At 35.4% G+C, this 25,097-nt stretch overlaps 1 protein-coding gene and 4 non-coding genes across 6 annotated transcripts in view; all 5 read right to left on the bottom strand.

Annotated features, from left to right (window-relative positions):
* Positions 1–25,097, bottom strand: part of LOC129002211 (splicing factor 3B subunit 3-like) — a 46,083-nt gene that overhangs the window by 1,508 nt on the left and 19,478 nt on the right. Inside the window, exons 9-20 of one of the 2 annotated variants that reach the window (XM_054429857.1) lie at positions 20,794–20,972; positions 19,425–19,580; positions 12,668–12,819; positions 12,119–12,274; positions 6,462–6,617; positions 6,008–6,250; positions 4,977–5,171; positions 4,701–4,835; positions 3,323–3,528; positions 2,450–2,569; positions 1,588–1,753; positions 228–440 (exon numbers count right to left, since the gene is read on the bottom strand). In XM_054429857.1, coding sequence (XP_054285832.1) covers positions 228–440; positions 1,588–1,753; positions 2,450–2,569; positions 3,323–3,528; positions 4,701–4,835; positions 4,977–5,171; positions 6,008–6,250; positions 6,462–6,617; positions 12,119–12,274; positions 12,668–12,819; positions 19,425–19,580; positions 20,794–20,972 — 2,077 coding nt within the window. Of the gene's footprint in view, positions 1–227; positions 441–1,587; positions 1,754–2,449; positions 2,570–3,322; positions 3,529–4,700; positions 4,836–4,976; positions 5,172–6,007; positions 6,251–6,461; positions 6,618–12,118; positions 12,275–12,667; positions 12,820–13,995; positions 14,034–19,424; positions 19,581–20,793; positions 20,973–25,097 lie in introns of those variants that run through there. The other variant, XM_054429858.1, reaches the window with a different exon arrangement.
* Positions 17,438–17,512, bottom strand: LOC129004527 (small nucleolar RNA SNORD36). The gene has a single exon (XR_008491730.1). It is a non-coding gene; the product is annotated as a small nucleolar RNA SNORD36 (small nucleolar RNA).
* On the bottom strand, positions 18,394–18,471 carry LOC129004532 (small nucleolar RNA SNORD36). The gene has a single exon (XR_008491734.1). It is a non-coding gene; the product is annotated as a small nucleolar RNA SNORD36 (small nucleolar RNA).
* LOC129004534 (small nucleolar RNA SNORD36) lies at positions 19,696–19,771 on the bottom strand. Its single transcript, XR_008491736.1, has one exon. It is a non-coding gene; the product is annotated as a small nucleolar RNA SNORD36 (small nucleolar RNA).
* Positions 20,014–20,089, bottom strand: LOC129004531 (small nucleolar RNA SNORD36). The gene has a single exon (XR_008491733.1). It is a non-coding gene; the product is annotated as a small nucleolar RNA SNORD36 (small nucleolar RNA).

Genomic DNA, 25,097 nt, shown 5'->3' with positions numbered 1-25,097 from the left:
TCATCAATGACAAGTAAAGTAATACATCTCAATTTTACTGTCAATGACCGAATATCTGGAAAAATCAGTTATCCGAATGACCCCAATTGTTTTGTATAATCAAGTTTATACTGCAAGTGGTGGTGGTGGGGAAGAATTATAATCCTTCTCACAATTATAAATGATTTTATCCAAACCTTAAATCCTATAAAAAGCACTGTATGTGAGAATTTTACTAGATATCGTACCACAGATATGTTGCCGAACTTATCGGCACAAGCGACAGTGTTGTAGTCGAGCACACAGGTGGTGGTGATCCAGCGAGGCTGTGTGTCGTCAGCAAAGATGATGAGTTGGTTCTCCTGTCTCTTGTAGCGAACGTAGTACACACTCTCCTGCACGTCACTGACAAACACTCTGTGTCCCATGGCCTTCATATCCACTATCAGGTTAGGGATGTGCTGGAACATGTGTTTACAATTCAAGGTAATAATCAAAGTGATAAAGCAATACAAATAAGCGTGTGATTTGTTCCATGCCCAAGAGAAACCTGAGAGAAGATTATCTTAGGTGTAATAAACACATTTAATGCATTACATTAAATCATTGATGGGCATCACTGGTGATCATAGAAACATGATCATTAAAATGTCAAATAGTTTCTTGAGATTCAATGGGTTTTAGATTCAGATTTGACACGTGACTTAAATTGATCGATAAGAATGTAAGGGATGTAGAGCCAGCTGAACACAGGAGTGATCAACTATACTCCTCTACAATACCTGTTCATGTACACACTATTTAATCACATCATGTTGAAAACAACACGTGTAGCACCCCCGAGTGTGATCACACATTTGTCACATTATTGATCATTCCTTGAGATATAATTCTGTAAGCACTTCAGAATTTTTAAAGAGCTTGTTATCTGGCACAAGTTTTGGGTCAATGAATTTGTTTCATTTCATATTGACATAAGGAGGAAAGTTGTAATTGTCCCCAAGATTAAGATTAAAAATCCACTTCCATAAAGCCCAAAAAAAAAAAAAAAAAAAAAAATATGGTTGCTGGTTTTATAAGATCGAGTTCATTGTTTACTTTAGAAAAGTAAGCATCCAGGGCCTACTTGAAGGTAGGCCTATAAAATAATTGGTCACCACAAAAGAAATGCTCCATAATAATTATACAATTAAGATCGATGACAAATGAACCATCAATGTACACTGAGAAGTTTTAGCAGGACGAAATATCAAAAGTGTTATGTATCCTTTCAATGACTTTTGGATACTGAAGTAGACATCCGACCTACATAGACAATCTTTTTTTTATAAAAAAAGTTCAATGGGCCCCTCACAAAGCATTACTGCCTACAATTTTATTTCTCTCCTTAATTCCTTTGCGTTTTGAGATAATTGATGTTACATAATAAAAGATTCTATAGCCTACTTGTAAAGCCATCCTATCAAGTTAACCCGGTTAACGTTAGTTGACTCAAAATAAATCAGTAATTTGTTTCACAACAATCTGTCGGTGTCTCAGATCAACGACTGTAAATCGTTCACAAAAATGGCTATAAAACCTTTTTAAAGTTACTGATCATAGTTATACCTTGTTCTCACACTTGCGCAGAAGCTTCTTCTTGCCCATGTCGTAAAGACGCAGCATGCGGCCGACGCCCACCAGCAGACGACCCTGGAAGCCGCAGATTGCTGTAGGCACCTCGTCAACCTGGGTCCTGTGTACTAACTCAAGTTGTGTGCAAGCTGCGTCTATTCTGGAAACACACATCATTTGACTACGATTGACAGGTAGTAAAACATTTTAACTACGACCAAAAATGGAGTGAGTAGAGAAGTAGATTAACTTATCAAAACCGAAATAGCTGGCGTATTAATTTTATTGGTTTCGTTCTGTTTCCCAACTTCAGAGAAGAAAGTCTTATCAGATTGTCATACAAGCAAGCGCATATAACTCATCATCAGTTGGGTACTAGTAGTAGATGGATCTACAAGTGACCACCTTTAAATCTTAACACTAATACAGTAGTTTAAAAATTCTTTTAGAATCAACAAATGTGAAGAACGAATTCATTGAGTCGCCGAACTTACAAAAGCCGTCTTTGAACATTAATGTAATAACCGTCATAAAAAACTTTTAAGTTAGATGCAGGTTCAGTAAGCGCTGTGAATCCAGACTCGACTCTCTTTCGGCCGAGCCTGCCAGCCCACATACCAGCTGGTTTCAGGACCCCTGCGCTACTCATCATCACCTACAACTCCAACCATTGACTTAGGATACTGCAAGTAAACGTCAACTCAAAAGACAACAAGCACATATCTTGAGGAAACTTTGTCACATTTCATCAAGGATACTTTTTACATTAAAATGAATTGGAAATGTCAAGATTACCAACTGTGAACCAAAGAGCACTGAATAAAATAGACTAGGGGAGGAGGGAATGTCAACTTACTTGTAGGTGTATATGTAGCCACAAGTCACTTGTCTAGGGTTGAGCTGGAGATCTTTGGCCACACCCAGGATAAGGAACTGCTGAGTCTCTGGCTGGTTTGCAAACTTGACCAGTGTCAGACTGCAAGAAAAAAATCAGCAAATAGTTGGAGAGTTATGCTTCAATGCTGCCATAAAACTAGCAATTTTGTTCAAGACAATCAGAACTGCAGGACACACTAAATATCACAGATTTCATCGTGTGCTATTATCATCACTTGAGATAAAAAAGAGTTTTTTAACTTGAGTTAAAGAGTTTTTAATCAAAATTAGAGGTTAGTCTCATTTAAAATGGTTTAATTCTAATACTAAGATGTTGACTTAAATTCTCTTTTCCGATTCTAGACAGAGTAATGACAAGTTTAGGGATACATAAATAATTCACACATTTTTTCAGGTCATTAATCGTGTGATATTATTGCCATCCCAGAAGACATTTAAAGTGTGCTGAACTTCACAACAAACATGAGATTGCAGGATTGGCTGATCAGAATGTTGCTGTAATTGCATAGGAGATAATTGTGATGCTTGAACGTGATAGATGATCAAGATAAAAACCTGTTCTTTGGATTAAGACAATCAGAACTGCAGGACACACTAAATATCACAGATTTCATTGTGTGCTTTTATCATCATTTTTGTCTTTATTAAAGTGTTACATTAAAATGTACTTTTACTATTCAAACCAAGAAAATAACTTATTTACAACAATGAAATATACTAGCAAACCCGACTGGCTACCTTGATTTCATGTCACTTAGCCACTAACTCACCGTTGATATAACCAGTGATAGAATTGGACTAAGTAAAAGTTGAAAAAAAAAAGTTGACGTACCAGACAGCACAGAGGTTTTGCTCCAGCCGATGAACGAGGTGAGTCTTGCCCTCGACAGGATCCAACAGTCTGATGAGACTGGCCCACATACCAGCGCCTGCCTTGGGTGCAGAGAACACTCTCTCTGGCAGATCCTCTGTCAGGAACGCCTCGGCCATCTCTCTGGCCAGCTCCTGCTCCTCCTCACCAGCAGCCTCCTGCATTTCCTGTACAACAACAAGTCATTTTCAGGACATACCTTTCAAAAACATATCAAGTTCATTCTTGTTCTGTTCACAGCATAATCAAATTGTAGTCAGCAACAACTACTATTTCAAGGGCCAGTCAGAACTGCAGGACACATCAATATCACAGAATTCAAGAGTGTCACCATCATCATTTTGCCCCAAAAAACTTCTAACTGCTGAACTGTGTAAATAGAAATTTTAAATTGATAAAATATGTTGTGGCACGCCTTTGTCAAACAACACCTACCAGCAAGTGTCTCTTTTCCCAGCTGCTCTTTTTATTTTGCACACAACTTTTTCACTTCTCTTGACTGATAAGCAACGTCTATGTGTGCTGAATTTTGTTATTTTCAGAATAATCATTTTTTAAATTCAACTCATACACAATGTTATAAATTTTGATTATATAAAACTGTCTAAAATTAATTATTACAACACTGAAAAGCTATCATAAAGAAATAATCTTAAATGTTGCTTGACAGTAACTCGACAAAAATAAAAATTTTCTTCTCATATACTGTATGAAGCATTATTCTACGCACAAATTGAAACAGTCCTCAAAATGTCAAGGCTGTAGGGTTCATGTGCAAAATGAGTAAAAACAGAGATATACAGCCTAGGTGAACTGATTCCCTTGCAAAACTGCCACAATTCAGACATTTAAGTCAACACTAATCACTATAAAATAAAGTATTAAAAAATATAAAAAAGGGGATCATCTCTTTATATTTTAAAACAAATAAGAGACGGATTTATCCATAAAGGTTAAACGAAACCAAACAGCCTAAAGATAGTATGGAGTAAAGAATCAACTGAAATTCATAAAAACTATCATCAAACAAGTAGAAAAAAGTTATCTGTGATTTATCATAAATAAAAGATTTGATAAACGGACATCGATAATTTCATCCACAAACACAATGTTAAAATGTTGTTTGCCAGTAACTAAGGAAAAAATAATAAACGTCTTCCTTTGATGCACTGTATGCAAACATTTTAATGTATGCACAAATTGAAACAGTCTCCAAAATATCGAGTCTGTAGGGTTCATGTGCAAATAGAGCAAGTTTTACTAAAATGTGATGAATGGCTTTAGTTATCGGCACTTTTGAAATTATTTTCAATTTAAAATAATAAGGTAGTCTACCAACCTCAGCCATTTGTATTCTCCGCTGCTTTTTCGTCTCCTCAGTGTAAGCATTGTGTTCGGTTTCCAAAATGATTAAATTAGAAGATTCTGGATGCACGATGAACTTTCTTGGTGTGTATTCTACAGGAAAAGACACCTAAAACAAAAAGTAGTTCTGAAAATTCTGTTTAATTTTTTTAATTGGTACTTTTCAAAGGGTATTAATATTTTTTTAATTGTGTTTACCATAACAATTTCTTACCACCCCTGTCATGAAATAGTAAGTTTGAAATCTAACCTGGTTGAAAACAGCTCCCAACTTCTCCAAAGCCAAGATCCGCAGTGTGTTGGAAGAAATGGCGACAATACCTTCTGGACACTGCTCTGAGGAGAAACCAGACGCATACTCGAGTGACTCGTACGACAACGGAGTCAGATGGAACCGGTTTTGGTAGCTGTAACTGAGCCACGACCTGCTTGACATGGCCAGCACCTGGACAAAGAGTTGTATGAACTAACAGCTGCCTGTTAAAATTTTGTCATATGATTAAGGTGGGACATAGAACACAAGGGTAAACGTTTTATTGATTATGTTGAGATAGTAGGCTTATTAAGTAAGAAAGAGTATATCTTGGCCAGTATTTCCAAAAACAAAAGAAAAATTCTTTTTACCGGATTGAGAAAATCTGGTTTAAATTTTATAAACACACATTCAATTCTAAGCTTATACTTTATGTATCAAGTTCAAATAGCTCTTTAAACCCTGCTTCAGTAAAATGCTACAAATTATATTTATTGGTGTAGGTTTTTATCTAAAAAGAGGTAAATAGAAGAAAAAAAATGAGGTGCCACAACCTAAAATCCTATTTTATCTTTCATTATGATATAATGCCACACACATATGTAAAAAAAAAACCACACACACACACACACACACACACACACACAAAAGAAATAACACAGGAAACAAAAAACTCTACTAACTAGAAAACTTGAAGGTCGGCTTCAACATTTAAGTAGATTGTTGAACCTTTGGAATAGACTGCATTGTTGAAAATACTGGTTAAAATTTTGGATGTGCAGTAATCTATTTAGACAAGCTACAATTAAGTTAAATATGACCTTGCCTCTAACATCTAGATTTCTTCAGCAAATTAGAAACTATAGTAAGTACTTTCACCAATTCAACCCCCAGACATCTCCCAAACCAAGAAATAACAATTACAATATTTCACCGAATTTGTACTTTTAACCACGGAAGATAAGTTTTTTTTATTTAAAACTCCAACGATCCTCAGTTAAAACACTATAATAAATGTAGGGACATACCGCTTGACTGCCCTGCATCCTGATCCTGAAGAGTTTGACAGGACGACTGCCCAGGTACCGTGTCCTGGTGTCACTGAGGTCACCAGTCACAGGGTCCAACACAGTCCTCAGCAACACTCCATTAGTCAGTCCAATGTTGAGGTACAACGTGCCGCCACCTCCCTCCTCTCCCCCCATCTCTACAATACACAGAGACTCTGCGGCAGCTGGCAGCGCCTGCATACTCAGCGGGGACAGTCCGTCCTGCAACAACCATAATTTGTAACAAAATATACTAAGCGCTTTCATTCTCAAATTAGGGTGCTTGAATTTCCAATCTGGTTCATTTCTCATTCAATGGACTTGAGATTTTCAGATTGCACACAAAAACAACAGCTTGATTGCAAAGCTTACAAACTCATCTGATTCCTCATGACTCCTATCACACTTATGAATCATTGCAGACTATACTTACATCAGGGTCCAGTGAGATGATTCTGACAGTATTATCGGCAAGTCCGACAGCCAGAAACCTTGACATTTGCTCGCCTGAAGGTGCGTTGCCCAGCGCCATACACACTACATCGCTAGCCATCTCCTTGTGTGTGTCATACTCCTTCAGCTCTCCAGTCTACAATCAACAAAACAAGTTAACACCTTGCACTGTTGAAGTTAACCATAAAGGAAACCATCTTTAAGGTTTAAAAGGTATTTGAAAACTGAAAATGGTCTCAGGCTAGCCACATTTTCCTAAAAATATTATGATGTCTTTTAAACCTTTCCTTACCCTCAACTAATTTCCCTGACCATTCAGGTCTGTTATAAACTGTAAATTAATGTTCCATTGACAGTAAGGTTAGCTGTTAAATCAAAAACCAACTAACTCTGCTAATCGATGGGTTTGCTTTACCAATGAACTGGAAGTACCACAGCCATGGAGGCAGTGAACTAACGAGCATTGGATTCTATACAATATTAACTAATTGGAGGATTAACTAAAAAAAATGTTTTTTTTACTTTGAGGTAACAAACACAACGTACACTCTTCCCTGACTATTTTTTGTTTCAGGACATTATTGGTGACTTTCAGTCATTTTTTAAAAACTTCTCTGACCCCAAACTAATTTCCTTGATTTTCCAGGTCTGTTAAACGCTGTATATTAATGTTCCATCGACAGTAAGGTTGGCTATTAAATCAATGGCCAACTCTGCTAATCAATGGATTTGTAATCAGGGTGTCTACCAGATTTCTCAAATGGAATTCCCGACTTTTTCCCGACTTTTCATTACCATTTTTATATAAATCCCGACCAAAAACTCGGTCCATTCTCCATGTTACTACACCTTTTTCCGTCTTGCGGTCACGGTACCTTCGTCAACATATGTTGTCACTTATGACCTAGCGAAATCACTGACGACCGAAACGTATCACATGCCAAGAAAATCCCGTATTAAATGTAGGGGTGTGTGAAGCAGCAAAACATTTCAACTCAAAGCAACGATTCGATTTAAAAAAATGTTGATGTAACTCGATTCGAAGCAACATGGAATTTTTCTATTCATACTTCTCAGTGGAGTGAAATATCTGTTTTCAATAATACATTAGAAGAACCAGTATTTCTGGAAATATCAGTGAGCTTCTTGCCTATTTCATAATTTTTACTTGCAGCATCATGTTGTTAAGTATGTTACCTATTTTATTTTATTCATTTTATAAATAAAGATATGTTTGGGTGTAAACAAATAAAAAACTTTGTAAGATTTAAATACTGAATCTTTCAATTGGTTTACATTGATAAAATAAGAGGATAGAATCAGAACTACAAGGAATACATAACTTCTTGTATGGCGAAGCAATGTCTCAGTGTATGCCATGTACTTGGATGGCAATAACCTGTATGGTCAAGCAATGTCTCAGTGTATGCCATGTACTTGGATGGCAATAACCTGTATGGCTAAGCAATGTCTCAGTGTATGCCATGTACTTGGATGGCAATAACCTGTATGGTCAAGTAATGTCTCAGTATGCCATGTACTTGGATGGCAATAACCTGTATGGCTAAGCAATGTCTCAGTGTATGTCATGTACTTGGATGGTAATAACTTGTATGGCTAAGCAATGTCTCAGTGTATGCCATGTACTTGGATGGTAATAACTTGTATGGCTAAGCAATGTCTCAGTGTATGCCATGTACTTGGATGGTAATAACTTGTATGGCTAAGCAATGTCTCAGTGTATGCCATGTACTTGGATGGCAATAACCTGTATGGCTTAGCAATGTCTCAGTGTATGCCATGTACTTGGATGGTAATAACTTGTATGGCTAAGCAATGTCTCAGTGTATGCCATGTACTTGGATGGTAATAACTTGTATGGCTAAGCAATGTCTCAGTGTATGCCATGTACTTGGATGGTAATAACTTGTATGGCTAAGCAATGTCTCAGTGTATGCCATGTACTTGGATGGTAATAACTTGTATGGCTAAGCAATGTCTCAGTGTATGCCATGTACTTGGATGGCAATAACCTGTATGGCTAAGCAATGTCTCAGTGTATGCCATGTACTTGGATGGCAATAACCTGTATGGCTAAGCAATGTCTCAGTGTATGCCATGTACTTGGATGGCAATAACCTGTATGGCTAAGCAATGTCTCAGTGTATGCCATGTACTTGGATGGCAATAACCTGTATGGCTAAGCAATGTCTCAGTGTATGCCATGTACTTGGATGGCAATAACCTGTATGGCTAAGCAATGTCTCAGTGTATGCCATGTACTTGGATGGTAATAACTTGTATGGCTAAGCAATGTCTCATCTCAATGAATAGCTTATATAATTAATGTCAATCATTTGAATAATGTCAATAAGTTATATGGATACTGATAGTCAAAGTAACATTATCAATGTAACAGTCAACTACGTATATGGATGCTGATTCAAAAACGTATATTATGGACACTGAATGCCCATGATTCAAATCGTTATTTTGATCATCACTGAATCGAATTGGAATTCCGATGCATTTTCATTTCATCCCCCACCCCTCAAATGTAATCCCGTCCCAATGATCAGGAATATAAGATCCAGAACATTTTTTTAAAGTTTTGGGACCCGTTCATCCCTAATTTTGAAAGTTTAGATTATTCCCGACTTTCGGCCGAAATTCATGACTTTTTCACGACTTTTCCCGACCTTTAAAAATCCCCGACTTTTTCCCGAATTTCCCGGAATTCCCGACTGGTAGACACCCTGGTAATGTTTTTTTTACTTTGAGGTAACAAACACAACGTACACTCTTCCCTGACTATTTTTTGTTTCAGGACATTATTGGTGACTTTCAGTCATTTTTTAAAAACTTCTCTGACCCCAAACTAATTTCCTTGATTTTCCAGGTCTGTTAAACGCTGTATATTAATGTTCCATCGACAGTAAGGTTGGCTATTAAATCAATGGCCAACTCTGCTAATCAATGGATTTGCTTTACCAATAACTGGAAGTACCACAACCATGGAGGAAGTGAACTAACGAGCATTGGACTCCTTTCAGTATTATTTTATAAACTACGACTCTAGCTGTGAGTGAACATCTCTTTCATCTTTCATATTTATAAAATAGAAGAATTTTATAACCATCCCTTGAGTTAATTTTTTGTTTTTAATTTTCTTAACATTATTTGGCTAGTTATTTTTTTCCTGTTACTTTGTACTTTGTATTTTTCTAGTCTAGGCTCAATTTTGACAATGCACCTGTTTTATGTTATCATATCTAAAAGAATGTTATGTGCAAATAAATAATGTCTAATGTCTCTGTTAATCTGTGTTTTCTAAAAGGGGTAGTTTGATATTGAAATTTTAGTGTGTGTAAATTTTTTTTTAACAGGGAACCGAGAACCGTTTTCTGTCAAGAACAAGACCGTAAAAAATGGAACTAACACATCACTGAGATTCTGCTTACCATCTACTGCATAGCTAATACATTAGCACTAGAGCTATTTCTGATGTGTTGAATAAACAGGTCTGTTAAACACTGTTTAGTATTGTTCCAATGACAGTAAGGTTAGCTGTTTAATCAAAACACCAACCCTGCTAATCAAAGGGTTTGATGTACCAATATACTGGAAGTACCACAGCCATGGAGGCAGTGAACTAACGAGCATTGGATATCTTACGGATACATTGTACGACGTCCTAAATCTAGTTCTTGAGCTGCCTCGCGACATCACATATAAAGTATTTGATTGTTGCAGGACATCCAAATCTCATCATCCAAAAGTACAGTAACTGCAATAAACATAGTCTTTATACAAGCTCTGGACGTCATGAGATTGATCGTCGTGAAATAGTGCACTTAACACTCTTAAAAAACTAGCAGTTGCACCACCTCTTTACTAACCTAGCTTAACCAAACGCTGATGTTATGGACATCGTACAATTGGCAGCGGCTTTGGACGTGGTGCTACTGCTAAGTTTTTAAGAGTATAAAGTGCGCTGTCGCACGACGACCAAAGCTTGTAGAAAGACTATGTTTCTTGCAGAATGTACTTTTGGACATGATGAGATTTGGACGTCGTGCAATACTCGTTAGCATAGCATGTAACTGGGGGTGTGAGAGTAGTAATAAGCATTTTTAGAACAGACAAAAAACACATTACTTTGTCTCCTGTGGGACTTTGCTACCCTGCTATCCCATTTGTTATAAGAATGAAAAAAGTTGGAATTATTATTCAATTGCTTCTTCTTAAGTCAAAATTAGATGATACCGTACATCTTTGGAGTTTTAGCTTTGGTATTTTCACTTGGGTTACTTAACAATACTTCAGGAAGAAAAAAGAGAGTTGTAAGTTTATCTATCAAGTCGACATATTGTAAATGTAAGGCTAACATAGCCAGGTAAGATACTTCACTTGACAGCCCTTCAACTGAATCTTACCGTTTCCCCTATGTTCTGCCTGTTACTGTATGCACACTCTACTCCCGTTATACATTATGTATAACAGTGGCAATGTGCAATTTATTGGATCAAAATAATAGTGTGTTAATGGCTATGAAATAAGTTTTTACATATTTTTGAGAAGTACTAATAGTCTAGACATAACCTAACCAAACTTAACATAACCTAGCCTGTATGGATGTGGTCAGTTTAATGTCAAAGTACCCATAAATGATCACTAAATTCTTTGTTTTTGGTGAGAGCCACGTCAAGGTATTTACGCTATTTACAAAACCAGACATTTCTCTCAATCAATGATTTGGCATCCCAGTGGACTATCAGTTTTTATTTTTAAAAATCACAAGTTATCTGGTCTAAAAAAATTTTACAATACATCTGAAAATTCAACAAAAGCTAAGTTATGGACATACTAAGAGTCTTACAGTACAGTAGATATATTTGTTATAAGATGAAAGAACTCCCAGTTTCAGCATAACCTACCATGCTTACGGTTCGGCCTATGGAATTTTTACTTTGATTAGCCACACCCCCACACTATTAGACACACTTTGATTAGGCTTTTTTTTAGCTTTGATTTACTTCAGGGGTCTCCTTTATCCAATTAATTCTTCTTATTTGTTTAATGCCAGTTAGGAGCCATTGCTGATATAATTCCTGTTCTTGAAACTAGGATGACAACAAATATGTAATATAATGTGTTAATGCCTCTCGAACCAATGCTCAGTGTAAAAATATTATTTGTGATATTTACAAAGATTTGTTGAGAATCAGATCAATTTGGTCCCCCACCGTAGCTAACCTCCCGACTAAGGGAATTTCCATTTATCTGAATTGATTTGCAATTAAATCCATTTAAATAACACTGGTTTAACGAGTACCTACCTAGGTTACAACCAAAACTTTAGATCACCAGGACATGATTGATAGATGCGAATGAGCTCATCTTGAAAATGAACGAGCATTTGTTATAAAACCAGATTACGAGGGTTTTGACAACAAAATGTGTGGAACCTCCATTATTTTCAACAAAGTCTTACTGCACCGTCTTTGGTATACATTTAGGTGGAGTACTGATAGCAAACTTTGTAGAATGAAAACCATCTCATAAGTTAAGTTTGTAGGATGATTTTAAAAGAAATGCAGAAACATACAGCAAGACAGTCAAGTTATTAGGACTCACCGCATCCATTTCAAAGTAGACCAACTCCCCGCCCGTCAGTGCTATCACCACTTGTCTCTGGTTCACAGCACACTTGACAATCTGCTTCTTGCCCGTCACCTTCCAATCCTGCAGCCTCTTGTCAGACCTGATGTGTCTCACACCATTGGGGTAGACCTGCAACAGAGATTTTGGTTTTCGGTAAATAGAAAAAATTTTACAAACCTGTGGAACAAAATAAAAAGAATAGGAGCAGGTTGACTGGATTGACCAGCAACGACAACAGGTCAACTAACTTCATTGTCATTTAACTATTTTCGAATGGCTCATTTTGTTTGAGATCCCTTGAAATTACTCCCAGACGCAAGGAAAAGGTCAGGGAACAACAGTAAGGAAAATCATTAAGTTCATTATTTTATCTGGGATTTTACAATTTTGAGGATTAAGTTCCTCATTAACGTGCACAATTGGCTGAAAATCGATGTGCTTTAATTCTATAAAAACCGTCCTGGGTCTCAATGTAAAACAACAATGACATATAGCGCATGACAACAGTGACAGCTGACTCACCTGAACTGCAGCATCGTCTCCGAGAGCTGAACAACTCAAGGTTGGAGTAATCCCCAGGAACCCGGAGTCCGCTACTTCCTCTACAGTCTCTCCGATACTCAGCACTAGAGTGGCGTTGACGAACGACACGATGATGTACGCGTCAAACTCATCTGCAACACAAACACTCTACTTCACAGCAACAAGCTCCGCACTGATGTTGAATGAGCAATGATCATTGCGAGTGTTGTATTTATACAATTGGTGTTTTTTAAAAGATTTTAAGTCGTATTGCTAACTTCAACCTTTTTGTTGGACAGCCTAACGATAAATTGCATCTGAGTAAAGAACAATCGATCAGAATCAAACCAACAATATTCAGATTTGAAGGTATGATATAAAATGTATTAGACGGCAATAAGCCACTCAGGTACCAAGACAATTACATGGTTTTATGAGAATACAGGCTGAATTAGGGCATGATTTTAGGTGGAACTGAACTGATTGTTTAAGAGTCAACCAATGTAAGCAATTAAAAATAACAACGAATGGTATTAATTTACAAGAGTTAAAAAGTGGACAAAGACATGAGAATGTCGAGAGCCACTTGAAGAGAAGAAGACAGTTGATTGGAAGAAGTAAAACAGTTTGTTGGTTAGGCAGATTGGCACCCAAATCCATGCCATTTTGAAAGAAAAAGGACTGAAAACTAGACAATTTAAAATTTGAATATTTATTTATCCCCTCACCCAGAAATTTACTTGAAATAGAGTTTTAAGTTAGCACTTGTAAACATTTGTCATCAACATTTAGACGTTAACAATAATTGTAACCTATAGTTTTAACTTTATTTAATATTACATCAATATAAAGTAACCACAATTAAAATTAAATCTTGGGTTCTTCATTATTGTTTTTATGATGTTACTTTTGAATACAAAATATACTTGGATAATTTAGAAAAAGTAAAACAACTATTATATACATTTTCAAATTAAATAACCTTAATGTAAGAGGTTAAAATTATTAAAATTCAAAGAAATAGTGCGGTTTACAAATTTAATATTATTTATTAATCTTGCTCTAATTTCATCTTTACAAAAAAAATAAATAAAATAAACTGAGAAAGTAGCTTTCCAATTTTTTTTTTTTTTCAGTTTAATTATCATCATGTTGAGTTACAACTGTCATTAAATTTTTAAAAGAAAATGCAGATTTCAGGACCTAATTTACCTAATTTAATAGCTTCAAAAACCTCTGGTATATTAAAAATTTGTAAACTTGGAAATTAAAGCACTTGAAATCATGACGTGTCGTAATTTCTCCTCGACTCCAGTCTTCTTTCTTACCTTGTCAATCATCTATCGGGCAGTCAAGGCAGCGAAACCTGCAAAACAAAACAACTGGTGTACAATCAATTTTTAATGTACACCAGTTAAGTTAGTAACTTTTACTTAATAACATCAGCATTGCCAACCGCCAGCCTGCCTGGAAATGTGAGAATACAAAACAAAATTGAACAAGGTCCTTTCTCCATGAATAGATGATGATAGAGAACGCCTACTAGAAGATGAAGATATGTAGGATGAATAATGGATTACTTTATCAATTAGCATTCATAGTAAAACAGTGGAACCTCAATAAGTCTCTCAAGGGCATGATGAAATAAGACTTGTTATAAAGGTAGACTTCTCATCGAGGTTTGCAATAGCATTTGATTAGGGCTATAATAAATTCAACAGGATTTGAAAATTACACTTATTATCAAGAGGGACTTGTTATTGAGGTTCCACTGTAATATGTCTACATCATGTGACTTAGCTAAACTTGTTAATTAGGTGTAATAAAGGGATAACAAATTTTTTATTGGTGCAAGAAACTATTGAAGCCATTGTGTTTTTTAATAGCCTATGTTACAAATAAACCAAATAGATTTAGCAAAGATCGGCAAAATCTTCTTCAGTTTGTTATAATTTGTAAATATTATTGAATTGAATAGCCTAAATTATTTAGCTATGGAAAACTGTAAGCCAAATATTTGAACTGTGTTTTTTTAACACATTAATTGGCCCAGTTACACATTTAATAGGGGTCTGCGGGTCCCCGATTTTTTCGGGTCGGGTCGGGCCAGCGGAAGGCCCGAGAGACCGGGTCGGGTCAGAGATTTGTTCGGGCCAAGATCGGGTCGGGCCAAAAAAATTATTATTATTTTCAAAGTTATAATAAGTAATTTTCAAAGAAACACTCTTATATATTATTACAGAGGAATTAAAATGTTAAAATTAGAATTAAATATTAAGTTTGCTCACGTTTAAGAACAAAGACACAACAGAGCAATTGCCTTACTGTCACTAGCCAGAGCCAGTCGTCTACTGACAAAACAAAAGCCGTGACTCAACAGTGCAAAGAAAACGAAGTCAAAAGAAAGACTATTTATCCAGAGGTCCCATTTTAATTATTTATTGTTTAAAATATATTTTAGTATTTTATTTACATAATAAATTATAAACAAAAGAAATATCTTATATAGTGTACAGATCTGTATCTTGTTCTTTTATTTTCCTATTGTCCTTTTTGTCATTCAGTAACAAAACAAAACAACACATCTGATCGTCTGGTTAGGCATAGTATGGTCACTATTTCATTTTTTTTTAAAGTATCAAGTATCAGCAAGTCTACAAAGGGTTAGGCCTAAATATTTTATAATTTTATTTTATGAAAGTTTTCATCAGTAAAATTATTTTTTTCTTAGGTTAGATAGAGTTTCAAAAAAGATATTTCTAAGATCCAATACAATATTTACAAGACACAAACTACCATGAATTAATTTCTTTATAAATTATCTGTAACAGTTTTATATTTTTGAATAAAGAAAATATATCTTTTTGTCTCTACTTCCTTGTTTCGTTACTTGCATTTTGTCAGCAATTGGAACAACCAGGTGGTGTAATAGGGGCGGGGGAGGGGGAGGGTCTATGACCTTGAGTGTCCCCGGGCCTGGCTCGGGTTGTGTAAGAGGGGAGGGGAGGGGAGGGGGAGGGTCTGTAACCTTGAGTGTCCCGGGCCGGCTGTGAGAGTGATTCATGGTTTTTTGTTTACATTATACTACCCTTCCTTCCCAGAAAAAGACCCTACGGTTTCAAAAACATTGACTTACAGTATAAAAACATTGAGTTGTGTTGCTAATTAGGGCACTATAATGTCTCTGCTGTCTGCTTATGTTGCCAAATTAGCATTTAACTTTCTTTTCTCTTGATTTAATATAATTTTCTATATATTAACACGTTCAGTGCGGAAAACCTTCAAACAGGCGCTCGATAATGGCGGCGAGGCCCGGGCGAAGCCCCGCAGCGCAACTGAATCGGTGAACGCGATTGGCATTCAAATATTTCAGTCTGACGAATAAAAAAAGAGCAGCGGTGATTGTGCTGTGTTAGCCCGAGAGTGGTCGTAGTTCACTGAAACACCCAAAGGTAGCAGCACTGCCTGGATTCGTAGCCAGTGTCTTTGTAAAGTGGCTTGAAAAGAGAAAATTGCCGGAACCGGGACAAAAGTATTGCTAGACGGGATTTTACGGGAAATTTTAGTACCAACCTACACCAGACTAAAGCTTATAATCTAAGCTACAGACTGATAACGATTAAAACGTTCCCCGGCAATGGCTGAGCTCACACTAAACTAATGTGGAGAGAGTGGCATGACGTCAGCTTTAGCTGATGTCCGCCACCAGTGCTAGTGTCGGACATCATCTATTGATGATGCCCGCACTCAACGTGTTAAGAGTTCCTTTTTGGGTACCTAATAATTGTGATATTGTTTGACTTGAGTTTATGGATTTTTAATTCTTTTCATTTATTAGCTAAAATCAGTTGTTTTAGGATCTCTTGCAATACCTATAACTGTGCCTATAACTGTGTATCTATAACTGTGTACCTATGACATGATATGCAATTTTTACAGTCTTTACTATAACTATACCATAAACAATGTATGTGTGCTATTTTTACTGTTTTAGAGTTTTATAGTAAATTAGTTTACACAAATATTTTCTTCAATGAGTTCTCCACTTGTCATGTTGCTTAGTCTATTACTATTTTAGGCCCTATAAAAAATAATTCCTATGCAAAGCTGTAGGCCTACTAATGCCAATAATAGATAATTCTTTATTTATGATGATGTAACTAATAATGCTATTGTAAGTGTGAGGTTTTTGTACTTAGGAGGTTAGGAGGCAGGGAATGAATGATTCATATTGCATGGTGGAAACATAGAATTTTTATTTTCTTCTTGCTTGCAGTCTTGAAGCCAGTCCACAGGCCCTAAACTTGTGATAAGGTTAATTGATTTGTTTATGATCCTTTTATATTAAGTTCCATTACAAACTTGTTGTAATATAGCTGTTTAGATATTTCAACAGTTATGAAAATGGGAAAGAATGGCTTGATATAAAAAGTTATTTTCTTCTTTCTTGCAGTTGAGGCAACTTCTAAGCTGTAAATAAGTTATGAACATGAAATAATATACATAAATACATTTTTCCCCATATGTTATTTTCAAGTAATATTAAAAACACAGATAGGAGTTAAAAAAATATAAAAAATCCGGTAATTAATAATTTTTGGCCCGACCCGATTTTGGCCCGAAACCCGAGGACCAAAATTATCGGCCCGACCCGACCCGACCCGAACCAAAAAAGTCTGACCCGCAGACCCCTAACATTTAAAGACCAAAAAATCTCAAAATAATAGCTCTAACCAACTGCAAACGTAGATTTTTAAATTTTGAAAACAGTTGGAATCAGGGTTAAAAAGCTCGATTAACACCATCATTATTCTCTGGTTGTTAGTAATCTTTCATCATTTTCCAACTGATAACATTATTCACTATACCTATCAGAATTAAATTTAAATTAATTTTGGAATTTTCAAACTGTGTGTCTTTAATGGAAATAATCTAGCAAGGTTAAGCCACATTACAATCAAGATAGGACTTAACGTTATTATTACAATGGTCTAAGAAAGTGCAGCAAGCAATACACTCAGGTATAAGTTTGACGTGGACTGCTCATTTTGTGATAAGTATAGGTGATACAGCTAATAAAACAAAACTGGAAGAAAAACTAGGATGGAAGACTAGCCCCTAGGCGTCCAAAGAAGAGTTGGAAATTATGAAGTTGCCAAAGACATGCGAATGTTATTTTCTCAACAACTACATAGATTCTTGATAATCATGGAAAATAAAATTACGTAAAATGTGTGATTGATTATCTATAAACACAATTACTGCCTCATCACTTAAGCTACGCGATGTTTCACTTCATCGGAACAAATTTTGTTATCGATGTTCCATCCTTGATTCACTCGTGCAGGCAACTTCCTGCAAGAGGCGACAAGTTGGATTTAATGTTTGCACTGAAGTGGACCATCAGCAAACTTTCACTGACGGGACAGATTGTGCAATATTAACAGTAAAACTGACAAAATGATACATAGCTCAACAGTTCAAACTACCATTGGTAACAAAATACACAATCAAATGTATGTGAAAACATTCACTGACGGGACAGATTGTGCAATGTTAACAGCAAAGCTGACAAAAAAGATACATAGCTCAACAGTTCAAACTACCATTGGTAACAAAATACACAATCAAATGTATGTGAAACAGTTGTACAACTTTTTTAACGTTCCCAATGAAAAAATGTGAATATGGAATAGTACTTTAAAGCAAATGACTATTTTTACAGGATGAAATCAGAATTAAAAAGCTCGATTTGTAAACATCACACTTTTCAGAAGCAATATAATAGTTTTCATCCTCTTTCATCCTGTGAATTACCCTTATGATTAAATGAAGTCAAACAAAATTATGATCAGCAAAACTTTAAAGAGAATATATTATTAAGTTACAAAAGTCAACTAGCCTTCAAAATAAGTGCAAGAGAAAAACAAAAAAAAAAGATACGGTACACTAATACCTCCCATATCTTAACTATTACAGTAGACTCTTGCTCATCAGGACTAATGTGGCGGACGTCCAGTCCGGATTACGAAAAATCCAAACTATCGAGAGTCGAGCAAATACACAGTACTGTATATGGCCGTTTTTTTTCAATTTAGTTCCAGGTCCACAGTAATGATAGCCGGGCATATGGACTTCCACCGGTAATAATCTTTACGGCCGAATTTTTTTCCCAGGTCCACAGTAATGATAGCCCGGGCATATGCAATTCTACCAGTAATAATCTTTTCGGCTGAATTTTGTTCCAGGTTCACAGTAATGATAGCCGGGGCATATGCAATTCCACCGGTAATAATCTTTTCGGCCAAATTTTGTTCCAGGTCCACAGTAATGATAGCCCGGGCATATGCACTTCCACCGGTAATAATTTTAACCGCCGTGTTATACGATTTTTTTTATTATTCGAGGTAGTCTCGGTCCTGTTTCGCTCTGATAATCGGACTACTACTGTACTGTGCCACTAAAAAAAATCACGATTACGGATCCGGACTACCGGGAGTCCGGACAAGGCCGATCCGGATGAGTGAGAGTCTACTGTAATAAAAAATTAATTTAACTACCCATGTGTTTTACAGCAACTTGACGTCCATAAGATAGGAGAGGTTCTATATACCCATGATTATTTTACTTGACACATAAAATGACAGTAATTGTGATTCAAATAACCAGCATATATCAATCTGGCAATCTGAAATGAGTCTGTCAACATAGTGTAAGTGTGACCAAACTACTACATATAAACTTGACCACTACTGACCATCAACTCTCTTCTTCACAGTCCAGACTGCGTTGGGGTTGCCGGGCAGCTCGGACACAGCCATCTCTGACACCTCAAGACCGTGACGCAACACTCGTATTGTCGACCTTGGTCCTCGCCCGCAGGCCATGTACAGCTGGGGCGTATCCTCATTGGCTGCAACAATCAAATGTTATCCACAATCCAAATATACAAGTATAATACAACAACAGACTAAAACATTATGTTAAAAACGGTTGTAATATTTTGTATTTCAATGAGAATGAATGGGTAGACATCAGTGTTAAAAAGCTCGATTTGAACCATCATCTTATTCTGGAATTTTCTTGTTGAAATCATCATTATCATCCATTCGTTCTCACTGGTTACTCAAGTAAACACTTTGCTAATTTTTCCCGTTTTAACAAGAAACTAATTAAGACTTTGTGCCAGTTGTGGTTTTCTCCCATCTGAAATATTGTAATCAAAATTTCTTTTAACAAAACACGACATTTACGGTATATTAACTCATTTGATATTTTGTAACTCAGCATTAGTGACTGTATGATTTGAGCACAAAGTTTACTTTACACAATGGCCACTAATTGGGGTACATCAGTGTTAAAAAGCTCGGTTTCTACCGTCATTATATTCTGGGAAGTTAGTTATAGGAATCATCACTTGTAACCCCACTTGTGAAAAATTAATTTACATATTTTATAAAAGGGTTTAAATGAATATGTTCTTCAGGCTCATTCTGTGTTTAATGAGTAACAGTAAATGAGACAGCTCACGATTCAGTAAATTATTAGATATATTTATTTAATATACTTTATCAGTAAAAACTTAACAAAACTCATTTGCAATAAATTAAAACAACTGAAATCACAGCTAACCAACAATCATAGCTTCAAATTATTCTGGTTGGTTTTACTTTATGCCTTCTCAGATCTTCTTAGAGGATTAATTAGGGTGTTGATCATCACGATTCAGATGTTTGACTCATCATCGAAAGCATAAAGTAAATCCAGAATAAAGCAATGCTTTATACAGGAAGGGAAAATTTATACAGCTTTGACCTGCCCATCTTATCTGCTATTGAAACCCTTTGTATTTTATCCTTAGAATAGTAGGTATTTGTCTGGTTGTTTTTTCGTAGTTGGCAATCACTGTGTTGTTAAAGTACAGAAAACAATTGATAATTATTTAGGGTTATAGAGTTTACGATGACAGTAATAAATAAAATAATATTGTAGATCTCTTTAAACCAAAATAGCCTTTAAATTCAAACCACCGAGTAACCAAAAAGAATGATATCTGCATCTGCCCCTCTGTTAGTTCAAATTTATTGATGTCCAACTGTATTTTAATATGTGAACGATAGACTCACCAAGATCTGCCACTTGACACGCCAAGATGGGTGACAGAGAGTCCATCTCATCTACCAACACCAGGTTGCGGAGAGGTCGGGGGGCAAAGAAGAACGTGTCTCCCTCCTCCAGAGGCATGGCCGAACTGAACTCCGGCTCATCATCGTCATCTCCCAGGTGTGCTATCTGGTACAGGTAGCTGCAAGAGACACAGGGATGTTGATTATCAACATCAACTAACTAAGAATAATCAACCCAGCAATCTGTAGGATAAAGAACTTAAGGAAAATTCCCGAAACTATCATATAGATATTATCATTGACTTTAAGATGAAGTAGACATTCCATCTAAATGGACCAGCCAAAGTCGAGGTTTTATTGAAAAATACTATAATTTTCATTTACAATACTATTTGACTTTATCATCAAAATACACTTTCTCAGATCTTCTTAGAGGGTTATTGAGGGTGTGTTGATCATCAAGAGTTCAGAAAATTGTGTCATCATAGAAAGTGTTTTTACTGATTATACTCAGCCCAGGTTATATTTTAGAAAGAAGCAAGCCATGGGGTGGTTTAAGGTTTTTTAAATATTTTTTGTGAACAAGAACTTGGCATTTCTCATCAATAAATCAACTATCTGGAGAAATCCGACAACAGGACGAGAATCTGCGATATGCTGTGGAACCTTTTATTTCTAAGTCCCTAAACACCTCCTCAGGTATGCTAGCAAGTAACTTTATAATATAAAAAAATTCAACCTCACATTAGATACTTATTGCTAATCATCCTAATCAATTCCAGAAATAATTTTAAACCTATAACTTAGAACTGGCAGAAGCAGTGATTGTGGAAAAATGTTCAGTTCATCTCCCGCCGTTATGTAGTCATTATTGTCACCCGTGACCTTGAATGCACAAGAAGTTGGCAAGAGGATACCCTTAAATTGTACCTTAATTCAACTTAGCTGTATCTATGTTAGTTAGGTTAGGGATGGGTCGATTGTTAAAGCAGTTGTCAGTTTTAAGGCCGTAAACCTTCAATAATAATACCAAACAATTAACCAGTAATCACTTCACTTTTCTTGTTTTACTTTATGCATTCTCAGATCTTCTTAGAGGATTAATTAGGGTGTGGATCATCACGATTCAGATATTTTACTCATCATAGAAAGCATAAAGTAAAATCAATCACTCCAACACCATTGCTTTGCTGGAGTATAACAGCATTATAGCATTGGCCTATTCATCTTTACACTACTTCTTAAGCCCTGTATATTAATCCTTGATTTAATTCTATACTCTACTATTATAAAAATAATACCATTAAAACTAAGATGAAACTACAATTTTTTAGTAAAATGTCCCATATCAATTCCACTCTGTCCAACTATAAAATCGACCAGAAGGATAATAACATGGTGTTTCTTTTCCAACTAGCGAAACTATTCAAGCAAGGACCTTGAATGCATTAGAAGTTGGTAAGGAACTAATTTAATTAAGATAGCCCAATATTGTTCCCTAATGTGTGACTGTATCTATCTATGTTTATTAATAATTTTTAACTCAACATTACCTGATTTGCTTAAAAAATTTGTAACATAGCCTATTAAAAGTAACATGTTTAAGTCATTAGGACAAGCCTGTGGCTGTAGTGATAAAATTTAGGTGACCTTGAACAAGGAATATATGCTTCAACGCTAAAGTGAAGGCTTAAAAACCCAAGACGCTATATCACTAGGCTATCTTGATCAGTAAATTAATATTTCAACAAGCAAGACATCATTTTACCAACACAAAAAAAGGCAAAATTTGATCAGAAACACGGACCAAAAGTTTTTAATCATAGATACTCATTAGTCTAACATGTAATGTTACATCATTTCAAATTTTGCCAGTGAGTTCAATTAGTCTATTAAGTTATGTAACCTGTGAAATATGTTGTAAACTATGTGGTTTTACAATAGAATAAAGAAATGTATAGATCTTTGTTAATCAATTTTGCTGCTGTTGAGAGAAACAAATGTTTGCAATCGAAGATGTTTAAGATTTTTAGCATTGCTTTATTTAATTTGTTTCAATCTGTGATTCCCAACTTCAGCGAAGAATTTCTAATCAGAATTTCATACAAGCAAGCGCAATTAACTCATCATTAGTTGGGTTGAAGTAGTTTGAATTGAAAAAATATTAAACTTTAGATCCCATCTCCAACAAAATTACAGTGGACTTGAATTTGAAATAAAAAATATTTGCCCTCAAATCGAAGAATGCAAGAGGTCATCAAATCTTATTAGTTACAACAGCTATGGGAAGTTAAAGAATGAATCAGGTGTTTCAACCACACAAACAATTATACTACGTGCTATGCACATGACCTACTTATTGTTTCTGAGTATTTTTAGGTGTGTTTTGAGGATATTTAGGTTGTATTTTAGGAAGAAGCCATGTCGGTGGTTTAAGATTTTTTTAAATAATTTTTGAGGACAAGAACTTGACATTTCTCATCAATAAATCAGCTCTCTGGAGAAGTCCGACAATAGGACGAGAATCAGTTTTATATTGTGCAACCATTGTTAAGTCCCTGGCTGGACACCTTCTCAGTTATGCTAGCAAGTAACTCTATAAAATTACTTATCGCCAATCATCCGAATCAATTCCAGGAATAATTTAAAAAACCCAAAACTTAGTAATTAGAGCCGTTAAGGAAGGCAGAAGCAGTGAAGCGATTGTGGAAAAATTCTCAGTTCATCTCCCGCCGTTGTGTAGACATCATTATTGTCTCCCGTGACCTTGAATGCATAAGACGCTGGCAAGAGGATAGCCTTACATTGGACCTTAATTCAACTTGGCTGTATCTGCGTTAGTTAGGTTTGGGATGGGTAGATTTTTTATGTAAGTCGTCAGTTTTAAGGCCGTAAAATTTCAATAATAATACCAAACATTTAATCAGTAATCACTTCACTTTTTTTGTTTTACTTTATGCATTCTCAGATCTTCTTAGAGGATTAATTAGGGTGTGGATCATCACGATTCAGATATTTTACTCATCATAGAAAGCATAAAGTAAAATCAATCACTCCAACACCATTGCTTTGCTGGAGTATAAAAAAAAAATTACAGCATTGTATTGGGCTTTTCATCTTTACTACTTTTAAAGCCCTGTATATTAATCCTTGATTTAATTTTATACTCTACTATTATAAAAACAATACCATTAAGAACTAAGATACAATTACAATTTTTTAATAAAATGTCCCATATCAATTCCACTCTGTCCAACTATAAAATCGACCAGAAGGATAATAATATGGCATTTCTTTTCCAACTAGCGAAACTATTCAAGCAAGAACCTTGAATGCATTAGAAGTTGGTAAGGAACTAATTTAATTAAGATAGCCCAATATTGTTCCCTAATGTGCGACTGTATCTATCTGTGTTAATTAATAATTTTTAACTCAACATTACCTGATTTGCTTAAAAATTAAAATTAAAGCAATAATTAAAAAATAAAAATTAAAAAACATAGCATATTAAAAGTAATACGTTAAAGTCGTTAGGACAAGCCTGTGGCTGTAGTGATAAAATTAAGGTGACCTTGAACGAGGAATATCTGCTTCAAGGCTAAAGTGAAGGCTTAGAAACCCAAGACGCTATAATGGCTATCTTGATCAGTACTTTAATATTTCAACAAGCAAGACAACATTTTACCAACACAATAAAGGCAAAATCTGATCAGAAACACGGACCAAAAGTTTTAAATCATAGATACTCATTAGTCTAACATGTAATGTTACATCATTTCAAATTTTGCCAATGAGTTCAATTAGGCCTAATCTATTTTAAAGTTATGTAACTTGTGAAATATGTTGTAAAACATGTGGTTTTACAATAAAGAAATGTATAGATAATTTTCCTTAAGTATTTTAGCGATTAGTTGGGTTTGAAAAAAAAATTAAAGTGGATCAATGGAAAATTATTGGTTGTTTTTTTTATTTATCAATTTTGTTGCTGTTGAAATAGACAAATGTTTGCAATCACAGGAAGATATTTAAGATTTTTAGTATTACTTTATATAATTTGTTTCAATCTGCCATTCCCAGCTTCAGCGAAGAATTTCTAATCACATTTCATACAAGCAAGCGCAATTAACTCATCATTAGTTGGGTTGAAGTTGTTTGAATTGAAAAGAGATTAAACTTAAGATCCCATCTCAAACAAAATTACAGTGGACTTGTTTGCCCTCAAATCGAAGAATGTAAGAGGTCATCAAATCTTGTATTTAAGACAACCGACAACTATGGGAAGTTTAACAAAGAATCAGGTGTTT

This window comes from Macrosteles quadrilineatus, unplaced genomic scaffold (assembly GCF_028750875.1).
Source record: "Macrosteles quadrilineatus isolate MER2022 unplaced genomic scaffold, UCM_ALF_1.0 Scaffold_9__3_contigs__length_116548681, whole genome shotgun sequence".
In the NCBI taxonomy this organism is placed as follows: domain Eukaryota; kingdom Metazoa; phylum Arthropoda; class Insecta; order Hemiptera; family Cicadellidae; genus Macrosteles; species Macrosteles quadrilineatus.
The sequence above is the reverse complement of the archived record's forward strand: the minus strand, read 5'-3'. Positions and strand labels throughout refer to the sequence as shown.